This window comes from Leuciscus leuciscus, assembly GCF_965113295.1.
Source record: "Leuciscus leuciscus genome assembly, chromosome: 1".
Classification (NCBI taxonomy): Eukaryota; Metazoa; Chordata; class Actinopteri; order Cypriniformes; family Leuciscidae; genus Leuciscus; species Leuciscus leuciscus.
Window position 1 is genome coordinate 13,956,635 of NC_138725.1, and position 18,104 is coordinate 13,974,738.

General features: G+C 37.3%; 2 protein-coding genes across 2 annotated transcripts in view; both read left to right on the forward strand.

Moving 5' to 3' along the window:
* The first annotated feature begins 1,014 nt into the window (after positions 1 to 1,014).
* The window catches only part of LOC309499999 (uncharacterized protein), a 47,131-nt gene continuing 30,041 nt past the window's right edge, over positions 1,015 to 18,104 (forward strand). Inside the window, exon 1 of the mRNA XM_082171550.1 lies at positions 1,015 to 1,211. Coding sequence (XP_082027676.1) covers positions 1,154 to 1,211 — 58 coding nt within the window. The 5' untranslated portion in view covers positions 1,015 to 1,153. The remainder of the gene's footprint in view (positions 1,212 to 18,104) is intronic.
* The window catches only part of LOC309501649 (uncharacterized protein), a 109,088-nt gene continuing 92,138 nt past the window's right edge, over positions 1,155 to 18,104 (forward strand). The window contains exon 1 of the mRNA XM_082173808.1: positions 1,155 to 1,215. The gene's annotated coding sequence lies outside the window, so the exon portion shown is untranslated. The remainder of the gene's footprint in view (positions 1,216 to 18,104) is intronic.

Consider the following 18,104-nt stretch of genomic DNA (forward strand, 5'->3'; position numbering starts at 1 on the left):
AAACACACAGATGCAATGTGCGCTGCTCTTTGTTCACTTATTTCAGCCATGTAACGTTACATAACACTAATATTTTACTCATGAATGTAGATTTTTACTCGCATTTGCAGGTGTATATGACCCTGGAACTACGCGAAATCGACCATCCTCAGCTATGGTTGTGTCGCCGCGCCCATACTGTCTATGGCCGCGCCGACACAGAAGCGAGCACATTACACAAATCTTTTGGTAGGCTACACTAAATCTTACCATTAAATAAGTTATGCGTTATGTTATATCAACACGATAAACAACAACAATAACAAACAAAACAAAACTTACCTTGAGCTCAAAGCTTCGTGGTCTCGCTATAAGACGTTGAATTTGAATTCCGTGATTCCCGCCTGGACGTTGAAGTTGGCGCATGTGCAATTTGCGACCACTGAACTAATAAATTGGGGGTATGTTTTACTCATTATTTTAAGGTTGCCGATATTACTGATAAAAAATAGGTAGTGTAGTTAGAATGTACCCATTTTAATATATTTTTCTTGCTAACTAATATACTTAAGTAAAATATAACTAATTTACACAGGTTGAATTTAACACCCTCCTGCATCATTTTTTACAGTGTAGGTTTTACCCATTTGTCAGCTAGACGTTTTTAATCATTTAAATTATTTTAGAGTGAACTATTAATCTTTTAGATATATGTTATATAAGCACAGGTCAAAATAAATATGTTGCTTAATTTTTACACAAGTATATCTGTTACGCTAACATTATTTAACCTATGTTTTGAATTTGTTTACAAAATATATTTTAAACATTAAAATGGACAGTTTACTTGCATTGAATGTGTTTTTCTATGTATTTAAAATCACTTTTAAAGTTTATTTGATGCAGACACTAACATTTGACATCTGGGTTTTTTTTGCAGATCATCTCCTCCAACCAATCTGCAGTTCAGTCAGTGAAGCTTCGCCCACAGCAGTCACATGGACAATGAAGCTCCGCCCACAGCAATTGCATCATCAGTGAAGCTCCTCCCACAGCAATTCTCCAATAAATGCTGGAATATTCCCATCATCCTACAAAGTGAAGACGAGCATCAGAGCATCAGGAAGAGTTGAAATCTGCAAAGACTGAGTTTATTAAAGAGGACAGTGAGAACATGAGTGATCCAGAACCCTGCAGAATGAAACACACTGAAGATCCTGAAGAACAAAGAGGTTGGTGTTTATTCTTCATTCATTCATGATGCTGAAGAACATTCATGTTAGAAACATTCAAGCACTTAAGCACTTTTAGATCATCTCAGGAGCTGTGAGAGTTTTATGTACTATAATAAATAAACTTTTTGGTTTACAACAAATGGTCAGTAAAGCGAGGTTTGAGAAATGTTCATATTGAGTGTCAACATCAGGTCAAACTGAATAATATTATAGCCTTTTTATTTCACATTTATATCACTATTTTCTGCAACCATGTTACCAAAATGTCGGAGATTTCTCAATATAGTTTTATAACATTGTGTTTTTTGATATGTATGTATGTATGTATGTATGTATGTATGTATCTAGCAGTGTGTTGTACATGCCATGTTCCTCCGGGCCTCTGAAAGGTCGTGTAAGGGTCAGTCTGCTGTATATCATGTTGAGATGTGCTGGTCTCTCAGGTCTCTAGTTCTCTGTGTCTATGTTATTAGACACATGTTGCTTTGTACAGTCTCACAGCTGCTCTCTTAGATGAAGGTCTTACCGGACGTAAGTTAATGTCATAGGCTTTATTCACACCCCATTTTACATTTCTTTAATAATTGACATATTATTCTGAAAATCCTTCCTAAACCAGACAACTCAAGAATAATCAAAACACTATTGTGACTATATTTCATTTTATTCGAATATTATTTACCACTCACTTCAGTGTCCCATATGTGTTTTTTCTTTAATTCTAATGATTGATATCATTCCTTCTAATATTACTGTCCAATGAACTTATTCAAATTGAACAATTCTTCATCCTCTGCCAAATTACCAATAAAATCTCATGTCATTTTATATGCTTGTTATGGCAGATCTTTTGTCTTATATAATACTCAAGTCAAGTCAAGTCAAGTCAAGTATATTTATATAGCGCTTTTCACAATACAGATTGCATCAAAGCAGCTTCACAGCATTAAACCAAAATAACACAACAAGGTTTGTTTCTAGTGTAAATTTATTGATTGATAAAATTAAATATCCCCAAAATATCCCCAACTGAGCAAGCCAAAGGCAACAGTGGCAAGGAACCGAAAACTCCATCAAGTGACCTAATGGTGTCCTAAAACTCCATCAGGTGACCCAATGGAGAAAAAAAAACCTTGGGAGAACCCAGGCTCAGTCGGGGGCCAGTTCTCCTCTGGCATTTATGAACTAGAGGCCAGATTGTAGTTTGAACAGTAAGATTTAAAATGTTATATGAATGCCTGGCCGAAAAGATGCGTATTTAATCTAGTTTTAAACTGGGAGAGCGAGTCTGAGCAACGAACAGTATCAGGAAGGCTATTCCAGAGTTTTGGAGCTAAATGTGAAAATGCTCTCCCTCCTTTGGTGGTTCTGGATATCCTAGGTATGACCAAAAGCCTTGAATTTATTGATCTTAAAGAGCGCGATGGATTATAGGGTGATAGAAGATCCGTTAAATAGACTGGAGCTAAGCCGTTTAGGGCTTTATAAGTCAGTAGCAATACCTTGTAAATAATACGGAACTTTATAGGTAGCCAATGCAGTGATGATAAAATCGGTGTTATATGATCATATTTTCTTGATCTAGTAAGAACTCTAGCGGCTGCATTTTGGACTAACTGTAGCTTGTTTATTGAGGATGCTGGACAACCAGCTAATAAAGCATTACATACTCAATACTCAGCAATACTCTGGAATTTCTTTAGGAATCTCCCTGGTAATTATTACTTCATCGTTTTTACTTCATCTCATCAAGACTAAAGGTATAGGATAATATTTTACCCATTCTGTATTATTTACTGTACTCTTACTATAATGCCCTAATTATGAGCCTTTTATCAGACCCTTGATTTTACATCTTCCAGCACATCACACAGTCTAAACTGTATTATTGTCTGATCAGTTACTGTATTTTTCTCCGTTATCTCTCTATCTTTGAGTCTTAATTTCATTTCATCTGAAAATTTTAGCCTTAATTAAACATTCATCTTTGTACTTGTTTTTTCATTATAGTTATTTTCACATTTCCAATTTCCTACACGTTCAGCCTCTCCAGTTCATCTCTCCAGCTTTTCAAGTCTGATTTCGAACTTGATTGCTTAAAGGGACATTGTGTAGGAATTTCTCCCATCTAGTGGTGAAATTGTATTTTGCATTCAAACGAATAATGCTCTCCAGCGCCTCACTTTTTCAAATGCGCGTTGCATCTACGGTTGCCGTTATGTACCAAAAAGCTATGACAGGATGTCTTATAATAGCACTTCGAGTTTTTCTTCGGGTGAACATGTTTGTTATTTAAAACAAACTGAAACTTGAAACAACGAAAAAAAGAATGTTACAGTTATCAATTACTGACTGTGAAAAACATTAACTATGGTAATTAATAGTAATGCCTTCTTTACTCGTTATATTTTTTGAAGTATGTGCATTGTTAGATATCATCATCATCAGAGCCTTCTCTAACGTTACTTTACTCAATAGCTGCTATTCATCAAAGAGCCTGTTTAACTTTTAACTATAAATGTTCGACTGTCTATATAATAAAGTACACAACCAAGCAATGAAAAAAAAGCTTGTAATTAAGACTGTAACATTGACTTACCTGTCGAGAAGAAAGCAGGCAACTTCAGCGTCTCTTTTGAAAGCTTTCTCCTGCATTAGCTATCCTGACAGTAACCCTTGTTTTTGTAATCTCCGGTCACGTTTCCTTTTACGATCTATTTTGGACTTTTTCGACGACGAGGACTCCTTATCCTGTGACTCATATGTATGTATGAATGAACGGTGTATAAATAACCGTGCAGTGCAGCCTTTTAAACTTGCAGAGGCAGTGACAAGCGCCTCTCACTGCTCCTCCGCTTCTGCTGGCTTCAGTCACGTGACGCTGGCTCTGAACGAAATGCGTTGTGGAAACGCGTTGGCCTAGTACTTTTTGTCCCTCTCTGCTATTATAGTTTTTCAAGATGGCGGAACTACATGGAAGCCTCCGTGGACTTACCCGTCCCATGTATATAAAGATAATAAATTCTTCGTTTACGAGGATTAGTCTGAACATTGGCATAGGTATTTGTACACCATTGAGGGCATATTTATGAATAAAAATATAGATTTTAGATAATAAAATACCTAAAAAGCTACACATTGTCCCTTTAATTCTCTTAATATCTTACTACATATTATATGTAATTTCCAATTGTATTTCATTTAGCACTCTCATTACGATTGTCATCTAGACATTCTTCCCAAAACTTATCTGTTTTAGTACTAACTTAATAAAACTTATTTTTTCTTTACTGAATACTTTTCACCTCCTGAAGTTACTTCAGCTTTGTATTGGATTCACTATAATATTTAAAAATAGGAATTGGATTTCTTAATGTCTGCAAAGTTTCATATAACGTATACTTTTCTCTTGTACTCCTTGCAATCTTCATTTAATGTCTTACATTTAAAAAAAAAAAATCCCACCTATCAATGATAATTCATTAGGTTCTAAATCAATTGTTTTTTCTTTTAGATCCTCCACATCAATCTCTTTGTCTATCACAAAAGTTACATCCATTTTGTAGCCAGAACTATATGTCTCACCTTTTTCCACAGTGTCTTGATTTTTTTACAGTCAAATTGTTATTAAAAATTTGACTAAAACCCAGAACACCACCATGACTACTTCTATGTTTATCAATGTTACCACAACACTTGACTTAAACAAGCCTTTCTCTTGTCATTGTGTTATTCTGGGACACACTGTTAGTCCAACATCTCGATTCAGACTCTATCTCCTGAAAGATATAACTCTCCGTAAGACATCTCTTAGTCATGAATCATTCGGCTCCTTCTTAAACTCTTCAGTATTTGCTTCTGAAGTTGCAAGTTCTTGTTTTCTGTGTTAGAAGATTTTTCTCTTTAAATTGGGCTTTATTCCCCTTCTAAAAATCTACTAACACATATTCCCCTTCCGTTAAGGGTTTTCTTAATTCATATACTTACGGTGTAAGATATCCAAGCCATTGCCAACAAATTTACATTATTTGTTTACAGCCTCATTTACTTGCTCTGCCATGTCCAGTCTCGTTTCATATTTAGCTTTGTATCATATATGACGGATGTTATTGAACACTTTTACTCACGTTAAACTTTGCTTATTTTATTCTCTTTAACCTCGCTCCATCCAGAGACACGCTATCAGTAGTTTTATTACCCCATAAATCTGCATTCTTGCTCTCTCTCTCTCTCTCTCTCTCTCTCACACACACACACACACACGCTAGAATGAGTTTGTTCTGCTCCATCCTAGGATCTTTGACGCAGTTATCACAAATAAAGGTAAGAGACCTATTTCTTCATATCGTTTTACTCTTTGTAATTAAAAGAGCATGTTAGAAGTATTTTATACTCTTTCTTTTTTTCTTTTCTTTGGTCTTTAATTAGTTATTTTACACTGTTTGTAAGATACTGTTTTTTTCTTTCAACCCCCCCCCCTTATTATTCTTATTCCACTAATATCAAATTCTTCTTACTCCAAAGCTCATTTTCTAATAACCATACTGTATGTTTATCAACTCTTTTTTTTATATATATACTTTATCTTTCTTAGTAATTAAATCCTTAAAAGGTTTAGTTGATAATAATATGTCTAATTAACATTGTGCCTTTCCCAAGCTCAAGGACGCTTCACAATAACAGTAAAGAACAAACAATCAGTTCATACTTAGATGGACAATATACATTTGCCCAGTCTAAGAAAGGAGCGATTGCAGTTGCATATTATATTACAATTAAAATACAAACAGAAATAATTACAAAATAATAACAGAAACAAAAACAACACTATTAACAATTATATTAGTAATACTGTTAGTAACACTATTTAGTAGTTAACTTCTTATTATCTTTATCTTTTCGATTTACATTAGTTATCTCCTCAGTCTTTTCATCCCATCTTATGTCCTTATGATTTGCTCTAAAGAAACTTTTTAAAGTTCCTACTGCACAGTTTCCAATTACTTTCTGGTGCATATACCGCAAAACAGTTTGTTTTCCAGATAACCTAACTTTCCTCTAACAAAGTCTGTTATATTATCAAGTCTAATATTCAGTCAGTAACTGCTGTAAGAGTTGCCAGACCCAGGACCAGATATGATGAAAGAAGACCAAGAGTCGTGAAGTTCAATCAAAAAAGTAAAAATTTACTGAAGAATAGTTTGCAGTTAGATTGGTAGAGCCAGCGTCAAAGTCTCACGAGGAGGTCGCAAGCTAACTCTACCTTACACAAAAATCATACACCAATTATACCTTTTCCAAGGACATGCGTTCCATGAACATTCACTTCTGTCATGGGCGGACAAAACTGGAAACAGTTGCAGGTTCTCAAAAGTGTTTATTAAGCTCAGAAAAGGTCAGACAAACAGTTCAGAACAGTGGAGGGCGGCGACTCAGGCTCGTGCAGGGACTTGATGGTCTGTGGTGCGCTGGTGCTGTGACGGTGATGAATCCCGATCCCGGTGCTGGAGTGCGGTGAACCAGAAGACGAAGAACAAGAACGGCAGGAAGACAAGGCAGGCGAACACAGACACGGCAACTCCACGGGAAACACAGACACGGCAATCACAGGACCTCAACAAACAATCCGACACTGGAACAGAGAATGGTGTGAGTATATATAGGGAATGGAAATGAATCGCAGCTGTGAACAGTGATTGTGATGATGATGATGATCAGCTGGAGCGCTGACAGACACGTGAGCGGGACAACGCCCACTCACACATAAACAACAACGACACGAGACAAGAAGGAAACAATGCATTCAACAACCGTGACAACTTCTGATTGTTCTACAAGTCTATCGCACCACCACCTGTGGGAAGCATTGCTATTAATGTGCAATTTATAAAATAATTGACATATAATGTCACACGAGCCTTATGGGAATATTCTATCAATTACGCAATTAAGTAAGAACATATAAAAGCATATGCAGATTGATACAACCCTTAGTCTATGGTAATGTTAGCTTTGGTTTAACGTCCATCTTTATATCAGACCATTTCTTTTTAAGGTCATTTACAGTGCGACTTTCAGATCCCACCGCATTGACGGCATCAGCGAAACTCTCCTACTCATATTTTTTCCTTTTGTTATTAATTCCAGAGGACAAAGTTCCAAATAAAATATTTTTTCTCGTTTCTCGTTTTTCTCGACTGGGTGGGGCGTTGCGCTTGTGCATGTGCACTCAATTTAACGTTAACTGGGATGTACAAAGAGAAAATGCGTGGGATCGTTCGTACGCAGAGATTCATATTTTTTCTAGATTCTGTTTTTTTTTAGCTGTTTTTTACAGCTTGTCCGTACGCAATGTTTTAGTTTGAATTCAACACAAGTCTTTGTACATGAGGCCCCAGGTCTGAGAGTGGTGTCTTCGAGTCCATAGATCTTCCATCACAGAGTTAAGAACCTGCAAAGAATGTCAAACGCACACACAACACTACCGAACAAGAGTCCTCTTCAAAGCTAAAGAAGGCCTGAGTTCATTATCAGAAAAGCAGCACACCATAAAAAAAACTGATAACACATTTCACTCCTTAGGAAAGCAGGAACGACATTAATCCCTTTTACTCCCTAGAGAAATGCACATGAGGAAATGCACTTAACAGACATGCTGAGTTCCTGACTCTTCACACTATCTTCTCCCCTCCAGGTCTCATTCAGTCATGCAAAACACACACACACACACACACCTACTGTCTCCAGTTGTTTTATGAGAGGTCAAAGTAAATACTTCAGGTGTGAATGGTAAAGGAGTTTCATTCCCGCAGCAGAACAGTCAGAATAAAGAAAACAATGCCTGTTCTTCTGATGTGGGAGATGCCCCAATAAAGATCGTTGATAACATTTATCTTTATCCCACAAACCCAGGCATGAACACTTGGGCACGAGAAAGGATCCAGCAAAAGCTGAATAAATATTTGGGCTCTAGATGTTTATTGTTCTTTTGTTCCACTTGGGTATTTAAAGGGAATTGGCAAACCACTCAAGGAAGCATCTGTAAACAGAACTTCCCACACTGTTGCTGTGTGTCTCTATTGCCAGGTATGCTGACTCTTTTAAACTATTTTTGATATGGTGTTTTGAATTATGTTTGTATTTTATGCTGATCAGTTGTGTATTGTGTATTCTGTTTAATTCTCTTAATTGATGTTTAACCTTGCCTGGCAAAATAAATGTTAACCTTGATTTATTCTGCATTCTTCTGAAATCATTATTTCCAGTAGATTAATGTGTAGTCAAGTGTTTCCGCAAATCTTTGTCCAGAATAGATCAAACTGAAGGCACTTTGAATGGACCATGGGGCTCATCTTAGGAAGGCCTTCTGATTTCTGACTATTCCCTGACTTAACATGTTGTATGCTGCAAATATTATAAGAAATTACACCTATGGGTCTGCAGTGAGTGGCCGCATTGGGTAAAATAGTTGCACTGCACCCTCTGACTATTTCAGGACTGGCTAGTTTGTGAGCGTGAGCGCGCAGTCGCGACGTGACGTCTCAAAGCGACACTAGGTCCGTAATGAACGAATATTTGAAATTATGAGATGCTCAGAATAATCCTTGGTCTAAATTAAATCACAACTAATCCGAGGATCAGCTGTTAAGATAGAAAATTTGAAAACAAAAACAAAGAGTCACTTAAATTTGGAGTCAGATTAAATTATTCATGGAGTCAGAATTAAAATTGGAAATCAACTGTTTAATAAATTAAAGTGATTTTTCCAGAAGCGCCCGAAAAGACATACATTCCCTTCAAACCAAGACACCGGACACCGTCTTTGGGCCGGTGTTTGGAGCTTACACATTTTACGCTCTTTATTTAATATCCTCACATTTGGATCTAAGAGTGTATTATCCTATTGTTGCTCAAATAAGTTTGGGTTTTTGCATTTTATACTTATCTTTAGTTTAATGCCCCTTTATTGTTTTATCAGTATTAATTAGTCTATTCCTTTATTTATTTATCTAATTTATTTTCTCTTGCAAGACCTGGTAATTCTGCATATCTTTTACTCATAGCTGCTAGTTTCTTCTCTACAGAAATTTATTTTCTGGATTTTCCCAGCTTTAACACTTTATACGTATTGGTATATTGCTCTTCTTATTCCTTGCTTTTAATTGATAACCAGTTAAATCTATATTTATAGCTCAACCCCAAGAGCCTTTTCCTCATCTCTTCCTTCTAAGAGCTTAAAATTGCTTTTTACACTCTTGAAGTGTTTCTTTCTGCTTATTCACTACACTACAATGTATTGCCTTTTATTGTAGCATTAGTCTTTCTGACTAAATTCAGGAATTATATCTCTCATATCATTCATAAGCCCCTTTACTTTTTGTATCTTTCTAACTCTCTGTGGTTTTAGATCTGCTCTCCGCTCTTTCATGGATTGCTTAATTCTTTTGTTTCCTACAGATATCCTATCTGTTTTCTGGCCGCATCTGTTAACTACGGCTCCAATAATTTTTCTTGGGGTTTCCTATCTGCAGCTGTCTGACTGGATTCCTCTCCTAACAGAAGTCAAAGGTCTCCTTCTATCATCCTTCCTCTGCTTTGCTTCTTCTAATTTACATTGCGCCTTTCCCAAGCTCAAGGACGCTTCACAATAACAGTAAAGAACAAACAATCAGTTAATTTAACGGATCTTCTATCGCCCTATAATCCATCGCGCTCTTTAAGATCAATAAAATCGAGGCTTTTGGTCATACCTAGGATATCCAGATCCACCAAAGGAGGGAGAGCATTTTCACATTTGGCTCCAAAACTCTGGAATAGCCTTCCTGATACTGTTCGTTGCTCGGACTCACTCTCCCAGTTTAAAACTAGATTAAAGACGCATCTTTTTGGCCAGGCATTCATATAACATTTTTAAATCTTACTGTTCAAACTACAATCTGGCCTCTAGTTCATAAATGCCAGAGGAGAACTGGCCCCCGACTGAGCCTGGGTTCTCCCAAGGTTTTTTGTTCTCCATTAGGTCACCTGATGGAGTTTTAGGACACCATTAGGTCACTTGATGGAGTTTTCGGTTCCTTGCCACTGTTGCCTTTGGCTTGCTCAGTTGGGGATATTTAATTTTATCAATCAATAAATTTACACTAGAAACAAACCTTGTTGTGTTATTTTGGTTTAATGCTGTGAAGCTGCTTTGATGCAATCTGTATTGTGAAAAGCGCTATATAAATATACTTGACTTGACTTGACTATTCTCCACTACAAGTACACGAGGATCTCTCGTATTAACTTGAATGAAGAGTCTGGGTCTGTGTTAAGGAGGCGTCCCTCCCCTTCACAGAAGCCCTGTCTCTTCGGCTTTCCTAGCCTCTCCGAGACCTGCCGTATGAAATGTATTAATTTGTTATGGTAGAATGCATACAGTTAAACTCAATGGAATTCAATGACACCCGGTGGCTATTTTTGGTAATACGCCTAAACAAAATCTCATGGGAACTTCAATTTTTGTGATATCAACTTCAAATTTGGAACACAACTTGGTTCGATATATGGCTTTGATTTTATAGTAATTTTTTTGTAAAACATATTTTATAAAATATATATTTTATATAAAATAAAAATATTAAATCAATTATATATTTGATTTAATGTAAATTTAAACTTTAATTTTCTTTAACTTCAGCAACAATCTGCTATTTTTCCCCTTTAAAACAAGACCAAACTTAGGTCTATACTCCAAAGCATTCTTGAATTACAACCATTTAAGCTTGAAAAGTGCATTTCAATGTCCATTCTCAAAAAGGGGGGTGACAGTTAAGGGGTTAAAGAAGGCTGTGAATATGAGAAAGGACTCGATAAAGCTCGATTAGACTGAGAATGATTCTAAGACGAATTATTTAAACGACCCAAAAGGGTTGAGTGCGTGCATGAAAAATGATAAACCTTAAAAGCAAAAAAAGGTTTATTTAGCCGATAAAGATGTGAGATAAATCATGGAAGGTTTCAGGGACAATAATTTATAAAAATGCATCAACGTGATCATCATATTTAATAGCAATTGTCTATTACTGAATTATTTTTGATGTACTGAAAATAAAAATGTATTTCTTTCATGTCAGACCTGATGGAAGAGAGCGAGGAGAGTGAAGAACTGAGTGAAGTGGAGGAGGAACATCATGTCAAACCTGGAGAAAAACCTTTGAGTCGCTCAAAGACTAAAACAATATTCTTAAAGAAAATAAGAGCCAAGAAATCTTTCACCTGCACTCAGTGTGGAAAGAGTTACACAACCAAACGAAATCTTGAGATTCACATTAGAGTTCACACTGGAGAGAAGCCGTTCTCATGCGATCAGTGCGGAAAGAGTTTATCAAGCAAACAAAGTCTTGACGTTCACATGCGAGTTCACACTGGAGAGAAGCCGTTCACATGTGATCAGTGTGAAAAGAGCTTCACACAAAAACAACATCTTAATGTTCACATGAGGATCCACACCGGAGAGAAGCCGTTCACATGTGATCAGTGCGGAAAAACATTTCTTAGCACATCAGACCTGAAGACACACCTGACAGTTCATACGAAGGAGAAGCCGCATTCATGTTCTGTGTGTGGAAAGAGTTTTTCACGGTGGCAAAATTTACATACACATCAGAAAATACACACTGGTGTGAGAGAGTACATGTGCTTTGAGTGTGAGAAGACTTTTACTACAGCATACAATTTAAAACAGCACCAGAGAATTCACACTGGAGAAAAGCCTTACAAGTGTTCACACTGTGACAAGAGATTCAGTCAGTCAGGACATCTGAAAACACATGAGAGGATCCACACTGGAGAAAAACCTTACAAGTGTTCACACTGTGACAAGAGATTCAGTCAGTCAACAGATCTGAAAACACATGAGAGGATCCACAGCAGAGAGAAGCCGCACACGTGTGATCAGTGTGGAAAGAGTTTTGCTTTCAAACACTACCTGGAGAAACACATGAAGATCCATGCAGTGGAGAAACCACTTAGGCTTCGTTTACACTGCAAGTCTTAATGCACAGATCAGATGTTTTTACCATATCTTTTTTTGCCCACCTTTTCATGCACTATGTTTGTAATTCACAAAATGTGCAATAAGGTTTCATTTGTTAACATTAGTTGAAATATTAACACACAATGAACAATACATTTCTTACATAATTGTATCTTTGGTAAAGTTCGTTGATACAAATACAGTTTTGTTCATTGTTTGTTAATACAAAGTTTTTCATGTATCATCTGTATTTCAGAGAGTTTTACTGCCCTCTAGTGGAAAACACCAGCACAAACACACACTTCATTCATTCTTTTTATAACTCTTAATTCATTTTTTTTTTTCTGACAGAAATATCAAAGTGAATAAAGTGTGTTGAACGAACACTCTTATGTTTCTAGCCATGTGTATCTAAGCTTCTCTGTTGGACAGTTGGACAGAACATTTCTCTGTGGTCTGATTTTGTTATAAAAATAGAAGTCAATTTATTGATTATAAAGCCTTTGACACAAAACGACCAATTATTTCCAAGTTTGTTGCTACAACATTGAATTGTATTATGTATTATGCATGTATCAGTTATTATGGAAAGGAATATCTCATTCTTGTGTGCTCTCTTCCACTCAGCGCTGCTCTGACGATTTTATCAGTAAAATTTTTTAGCAGCTTAAAAAGCCATGACGTTTCTCACTAGCGAGGTGAAGATAAACATAGTTTTGCTATTAGTTGACGCTGCTGCCAAACATAAAGTAGGGTGACCAACCGTCCTGTTTTCCCAGGACATGTCCTGTTTTCAAGTCCTGTCCTGGCCGTCCTGTCTGTTTTTTATAAAATGATGAAAATGTCCTGGTTTTCATTATTTTTCATTGGGCCATTAAGTGTGTACTTTAAATACATGCTTGCCTTTGCACACAAAACATATGAAACCGGCTTCAGCTTCGCCCCGTCTTGTTATAATCAGCGCGTTCCTCAATCCGCAGCGGCAAGCAGAGCGCACGTTAGAATACAGAGGTCTGTGTGTGTGTGTGTGTGTTCATCTCAGCCTCATTGGTCTGTCACTACTCGTCAATGTCAGAATATTTGAAATGACCAATCGAATCAAAGTAGGCGGACTTTACGTTCACAGACACAGAATTTCAATTGTAGCAGCGTGACTCGACCAGGACTCGACGGTCGACGCTTCAGTTTACGGTCAAGTGCGAGATAAGATGTAAGTAGCTGACAGCATAAAAAAAAAGCCCAAATGTAAATTCACAGATGATTTACAGAGAAAATTCCCGTTTTTTCGTTTCGGTCGGGATCCGTGTAAAGCAGAATGCATGAACTGCAAAGCTGGCACGTACGTGTCAGTGTCAAATAAAGGTGCTATAGTGACCTAGAAGCCCACATAAAGAAAGTATAGGCTACAAGAGAACATCAGGAGGATTGAAATTGTTTTTTTACTAGTAGATTGTAGTAGATTTTAACCTGCTACGGCCATGAAAAAAAGTAGTGTCATGTAAAAGGTGTTAAAAGCTAAACTTTTTTAAATAGTAGGCTATTCTATTGTTGCGGGCCAAACATTGAATGGAAAGGATGTATTACTTTATGTATTAAAGTACAATAACATAGTTGCAAGGTTGTGAATGCATTTGTCAAGTATTTTTTGATGCATTCACCCCAACCACGCCCCCACCCCTTAACCACGCCTCCCAAACCACGCCCCCGTCCTGTTTTCTGAAAACTAAAATATGGTCACCCTAACATAAAGAAAATCCAGTGTGGATGCTTGCTTCAGTTAGGAGAAAGTCAGCAGTTCTTTGTAAAAGACACCCAGAGTTGAAAAGTTTTGGGCCGAGGCCAGAAGATGAAGTGTTCAGATCCAGCTGTAAAGGGCTGCAAAATGGCAACAAGGAGGAAAAAAATATGATAATATGCATGAGACTGAAAATCAGAGAAATTAAAAAGGTTTGTTTAAAAGGTACAGTTGCGCTTAACCCTTTTGCATGTACGATCACACCGGTGTGATCAGTCTAGGCTGCTCCCTGGAGCGTACGATCACACCAATGGGCTTTCGTGCGTTGGCTGGCGCTGAGCCAGAGACAGGCGCGCTCAGAGCTGTCATAAATCACAACTTTTCTGTGCTTTCATCCATATAATGTTTGTTTTAGGTTTCAGGCATATAAGTAGTAAAAAAACAATACATTTAGAGTTTTAAAATACACACTGATGTCAAAGGAGGAGGCAATAATAATCATTTCCATTATAATTAGTTTTATTCATAAGATAACTTTAAAGTTTACTCTATTCTTCACCCAGTTCACCAGCCACTTACTTTTATGTATTTCGGGAGAAGTGGATGAATTCACGTGTTGTAAATCCAACAGATCCGATTCTCTGAACTGGGTCTGCGGCACAAACTAAGATGGCGGCGCCCATCGCGCATACAGCTCAACTTACGCGATCGCTATAATGGTGTTCAAAAAACAAAACACTTCCACTTGCATATATTTGACAATCGGAATATCAGATATTTTGTGCCATATCTAACAAATTTGAGAATATTTTTAATAAAAAAGGAAAAATTACATAAAAGCAGATCATCATTCTTTCAACTCTGTTGTTGTTGGGGTGTGTCACGTGACAAGCAATGGAAACCATAAAGTGACACATTCTAAATATCGGTTGCCTTGAAAAACTCACGCTGGGGGCTCAGCCAGAATATTTTAAACTTACGTGTGAAAGGGTTAATGTCAGGGAGAGATACAGATTCAGTTACAGGTAACAGAAAAGTTTATTTTGCTCTCAATGAGCCCAGAAAAAAATAACAGGAACACAAAAGAAAAGAGGAAGTCCAAATAAATGTCCACTGGGCCAGGAGAGAAATTCTCAAAAAGGACCAATTAAAGCGTCACCAGTGACGCAGTGGCCAAGTCAAACTGAGATCCTTGATGAGAGTGATGAGCGTACAGGGAGGGTCTGGGGTGGTACATCCGAGTCCCAAAAGAACAGAGAACGCCTGGGCAGGCAGTCGAGGAAACCAGGCCTGGCAGGACAAGAGGGAGAGAGTGGAAGCAGGACAAAAATAAAGATGCAAACAAACAAAACAAAACTGCACTTGGAGTCAGGCAAGGAAGGCAATTGCAGTACACACAACAACAGTCTGACAAAATACTTATTTTCTTCTTCTTTCAGAGTTTTATGGCGGTTGGGAAACCAGCTAAAATGTGCATTTACCGCCACCAACTGGACAGGAGTGTGAAGCGTTAACCAAGTGAAGCAAATAATCAAATAATTCTGATTAAAAAAATAAAAATAAATAAATTATATATGTTAAACTATATTCTATTAACCAATCCCGTTTCCCTTAGATACCTCATTAAGGCACTATAAACCCTTGTCTCTTTTCTGTGCGTTTTGAAATATGCTATTTACTGACAATGTATTCTGACAAAAGACTGAACACATGTGGATCTAAAATAGTGGAGATTAATGAGGGTTTAATAAGCAACAGGTGTGACTTAAAATCAATAGATAATTAAGTAAAAACAAGGGGGAGGGGGAAACGCCACAATGACAGCGGCGCACATGGCGAGCTGTCAAAAGAAAGCACATGTACTCAAAGACAACAAGGCACACAGACACAGAGGAAAGACAAAAACACAGCAGATCAGACTCAAGTCATGACACTTAAGACAGAGGTGCATTTTGATGCAAGAGAAACAAGCAGGTTAGAGATAAGGACGTTAGTTGCAGGAACAGTTTCAATGGCATCAAAAACAGGAGGAACAAGGAATTTACCAGACATCCTAACAGACAGCTAAATGCAGAAACAGCTTTTGATATTGAATGTTACAATAAACTGAAAGATAAACAAAATGACATAGTGATTAAGGGAAAAATATTCAGGAAATATTGAGGGCCCAGACTGTACCAGGTACAGAAATGATTAGTTCCCCTCTCGGGTCTTTGGGTCTGAGTTGTTTGATCATCACGTCAAAATCATCAACGAAGAGTCAACCGAAGACTCGAGAGGTGAACTTACCATTTCTGAAACTATAGGATGTGCAGTCAACATAAAAAGAACAAGTCGTTCATGATCGAGCCATCACTATTCACAACGACAAAACATCTATAAACCAACATAATTACACAAAAATAACAAGGATTACACGCCGCTTCTCTTTATTCCAGCTGCTCTCTTTCTAAGCTATGGTGAGTTGGGGACACTAATAATTTCAGTGTTTATTTTGTAAAAACTGTGTTGTTTAAAGGGGAGGTATAATGCCCTTTCCACAAGATGTAAAATGAGTATTTGATGTCCCCAGAGTATGTGTATGTGAAGTTTTAGCTCAAAATACCTCACAGATATTTTTATATAGCATGTTAATATTGTCACTTTTTGAGGGTGAGCAAAAACACAGAGTTTTTGTGTCTGACCCTTTAAATGCAAATGAGCTGCTGCTCCTGGCACAGGGGGCGGAGCTACAACAGCTCGTGTCCTTTTACCACACACAGACATGCACAGAAAATTAAAAAAACTTTCAGCCTAATATGTTCAAAGCGCAGTCAGACAAAGATGGAGAGACTCAAGAAGAAGTGACAACATGAAGAAGCAACAGGTGTGGGTGAAATATTATTTATTAGGCAAAAGCTATTTTGAGAAAATTAATGGAAAAACATGGAAAGCTCAAAAAGCAATCGTATCAGGCTACTTCACGGCTTTCAGAACTAAAATTATTCCTGATTCGAGTAGAATCAGCAGAAAATAAAAGTGAACAATAACAATACGCAGTTGATAAAATGAGTAATGAGTCTCTGATGTTTGTATGCGAACTGATAAGGATCTAACTGTGGGCCTACATCTAGATTTACTTTGTTCATCATGAGCTTTTCCATGCACTTCATCCCAACAGAAGTGAAAGTAGGGACCTCTGGCAGGGGTCAGTTCATCTGCACATGTTTTTAGTAGAAAAGCAGAGATGCCGTCTGGACCTGTGGCCTTGTTTACACTGATTTGCTTGAAGACCTTGTTGATGGATTTAGGGTCAATCTCAAACCTATCAGCATCATCTATAACAATACTGTCAAGCACCATATCACATTCAACCGAGAGAAATCACGATTGTCAAACCTCTCGTAAAAATAATTCAACTCATTTGCTTTTGTCAATTCATCTATGACATGCAATGTTTAATATGTGTTGCTATCCTCATTGAGTCCCAACGTTTTTTAGAGTTCATAGTTTTGAAGTTTTTCTCTATCAACTCCCTATGTTGTTCCTTTGCTTCTTTGAGCTTTTGGGTCAACTCCTTTTGTACAGTTTTAAAGGAGTATTTCACCAGTGGGAACATTAAACTTTATTTATACCATGGTCTGGGTGAATACTCGATTCTGATTGGCTGCAGGGTGTCCGTTAAAAAGTGATATAGGACACCTAAATAAACCATCAGGCGTAACCAAGGAAACTAAGTTATTGTTTGTAACTTGTAACTTTAGATTTCGATTGTAAAACTAATTCAAATATAAACTAATGTTTTAAAAATGTGTTATTTGGCAAGTGACCATGGTATAAGCGCATTAATTCCCTTCGAGGTGTCCATTGTCAGGTATTAATGGCCTTCGGCGGAGGCAACCGTCGTACGGTTCACGCCTCGCCGTCGTCCATTAATACCTGATAATGGACAGACACCTCGTCGGGCATGAACCCTTACTGATAGTGGGTCATATATGTAGTTGAAATGTAACATAAATTTCGAATTTGGTGCCTTCTTGACCGAGGAAAGACAGAAAGTAACTTTAGGGTGCGGAAGACAACAACTCCCACAATGCACCACATTGCACAGCTCCGCAAGCCACTCCCACTAATCCACAACACCGGATTCTAAAATATG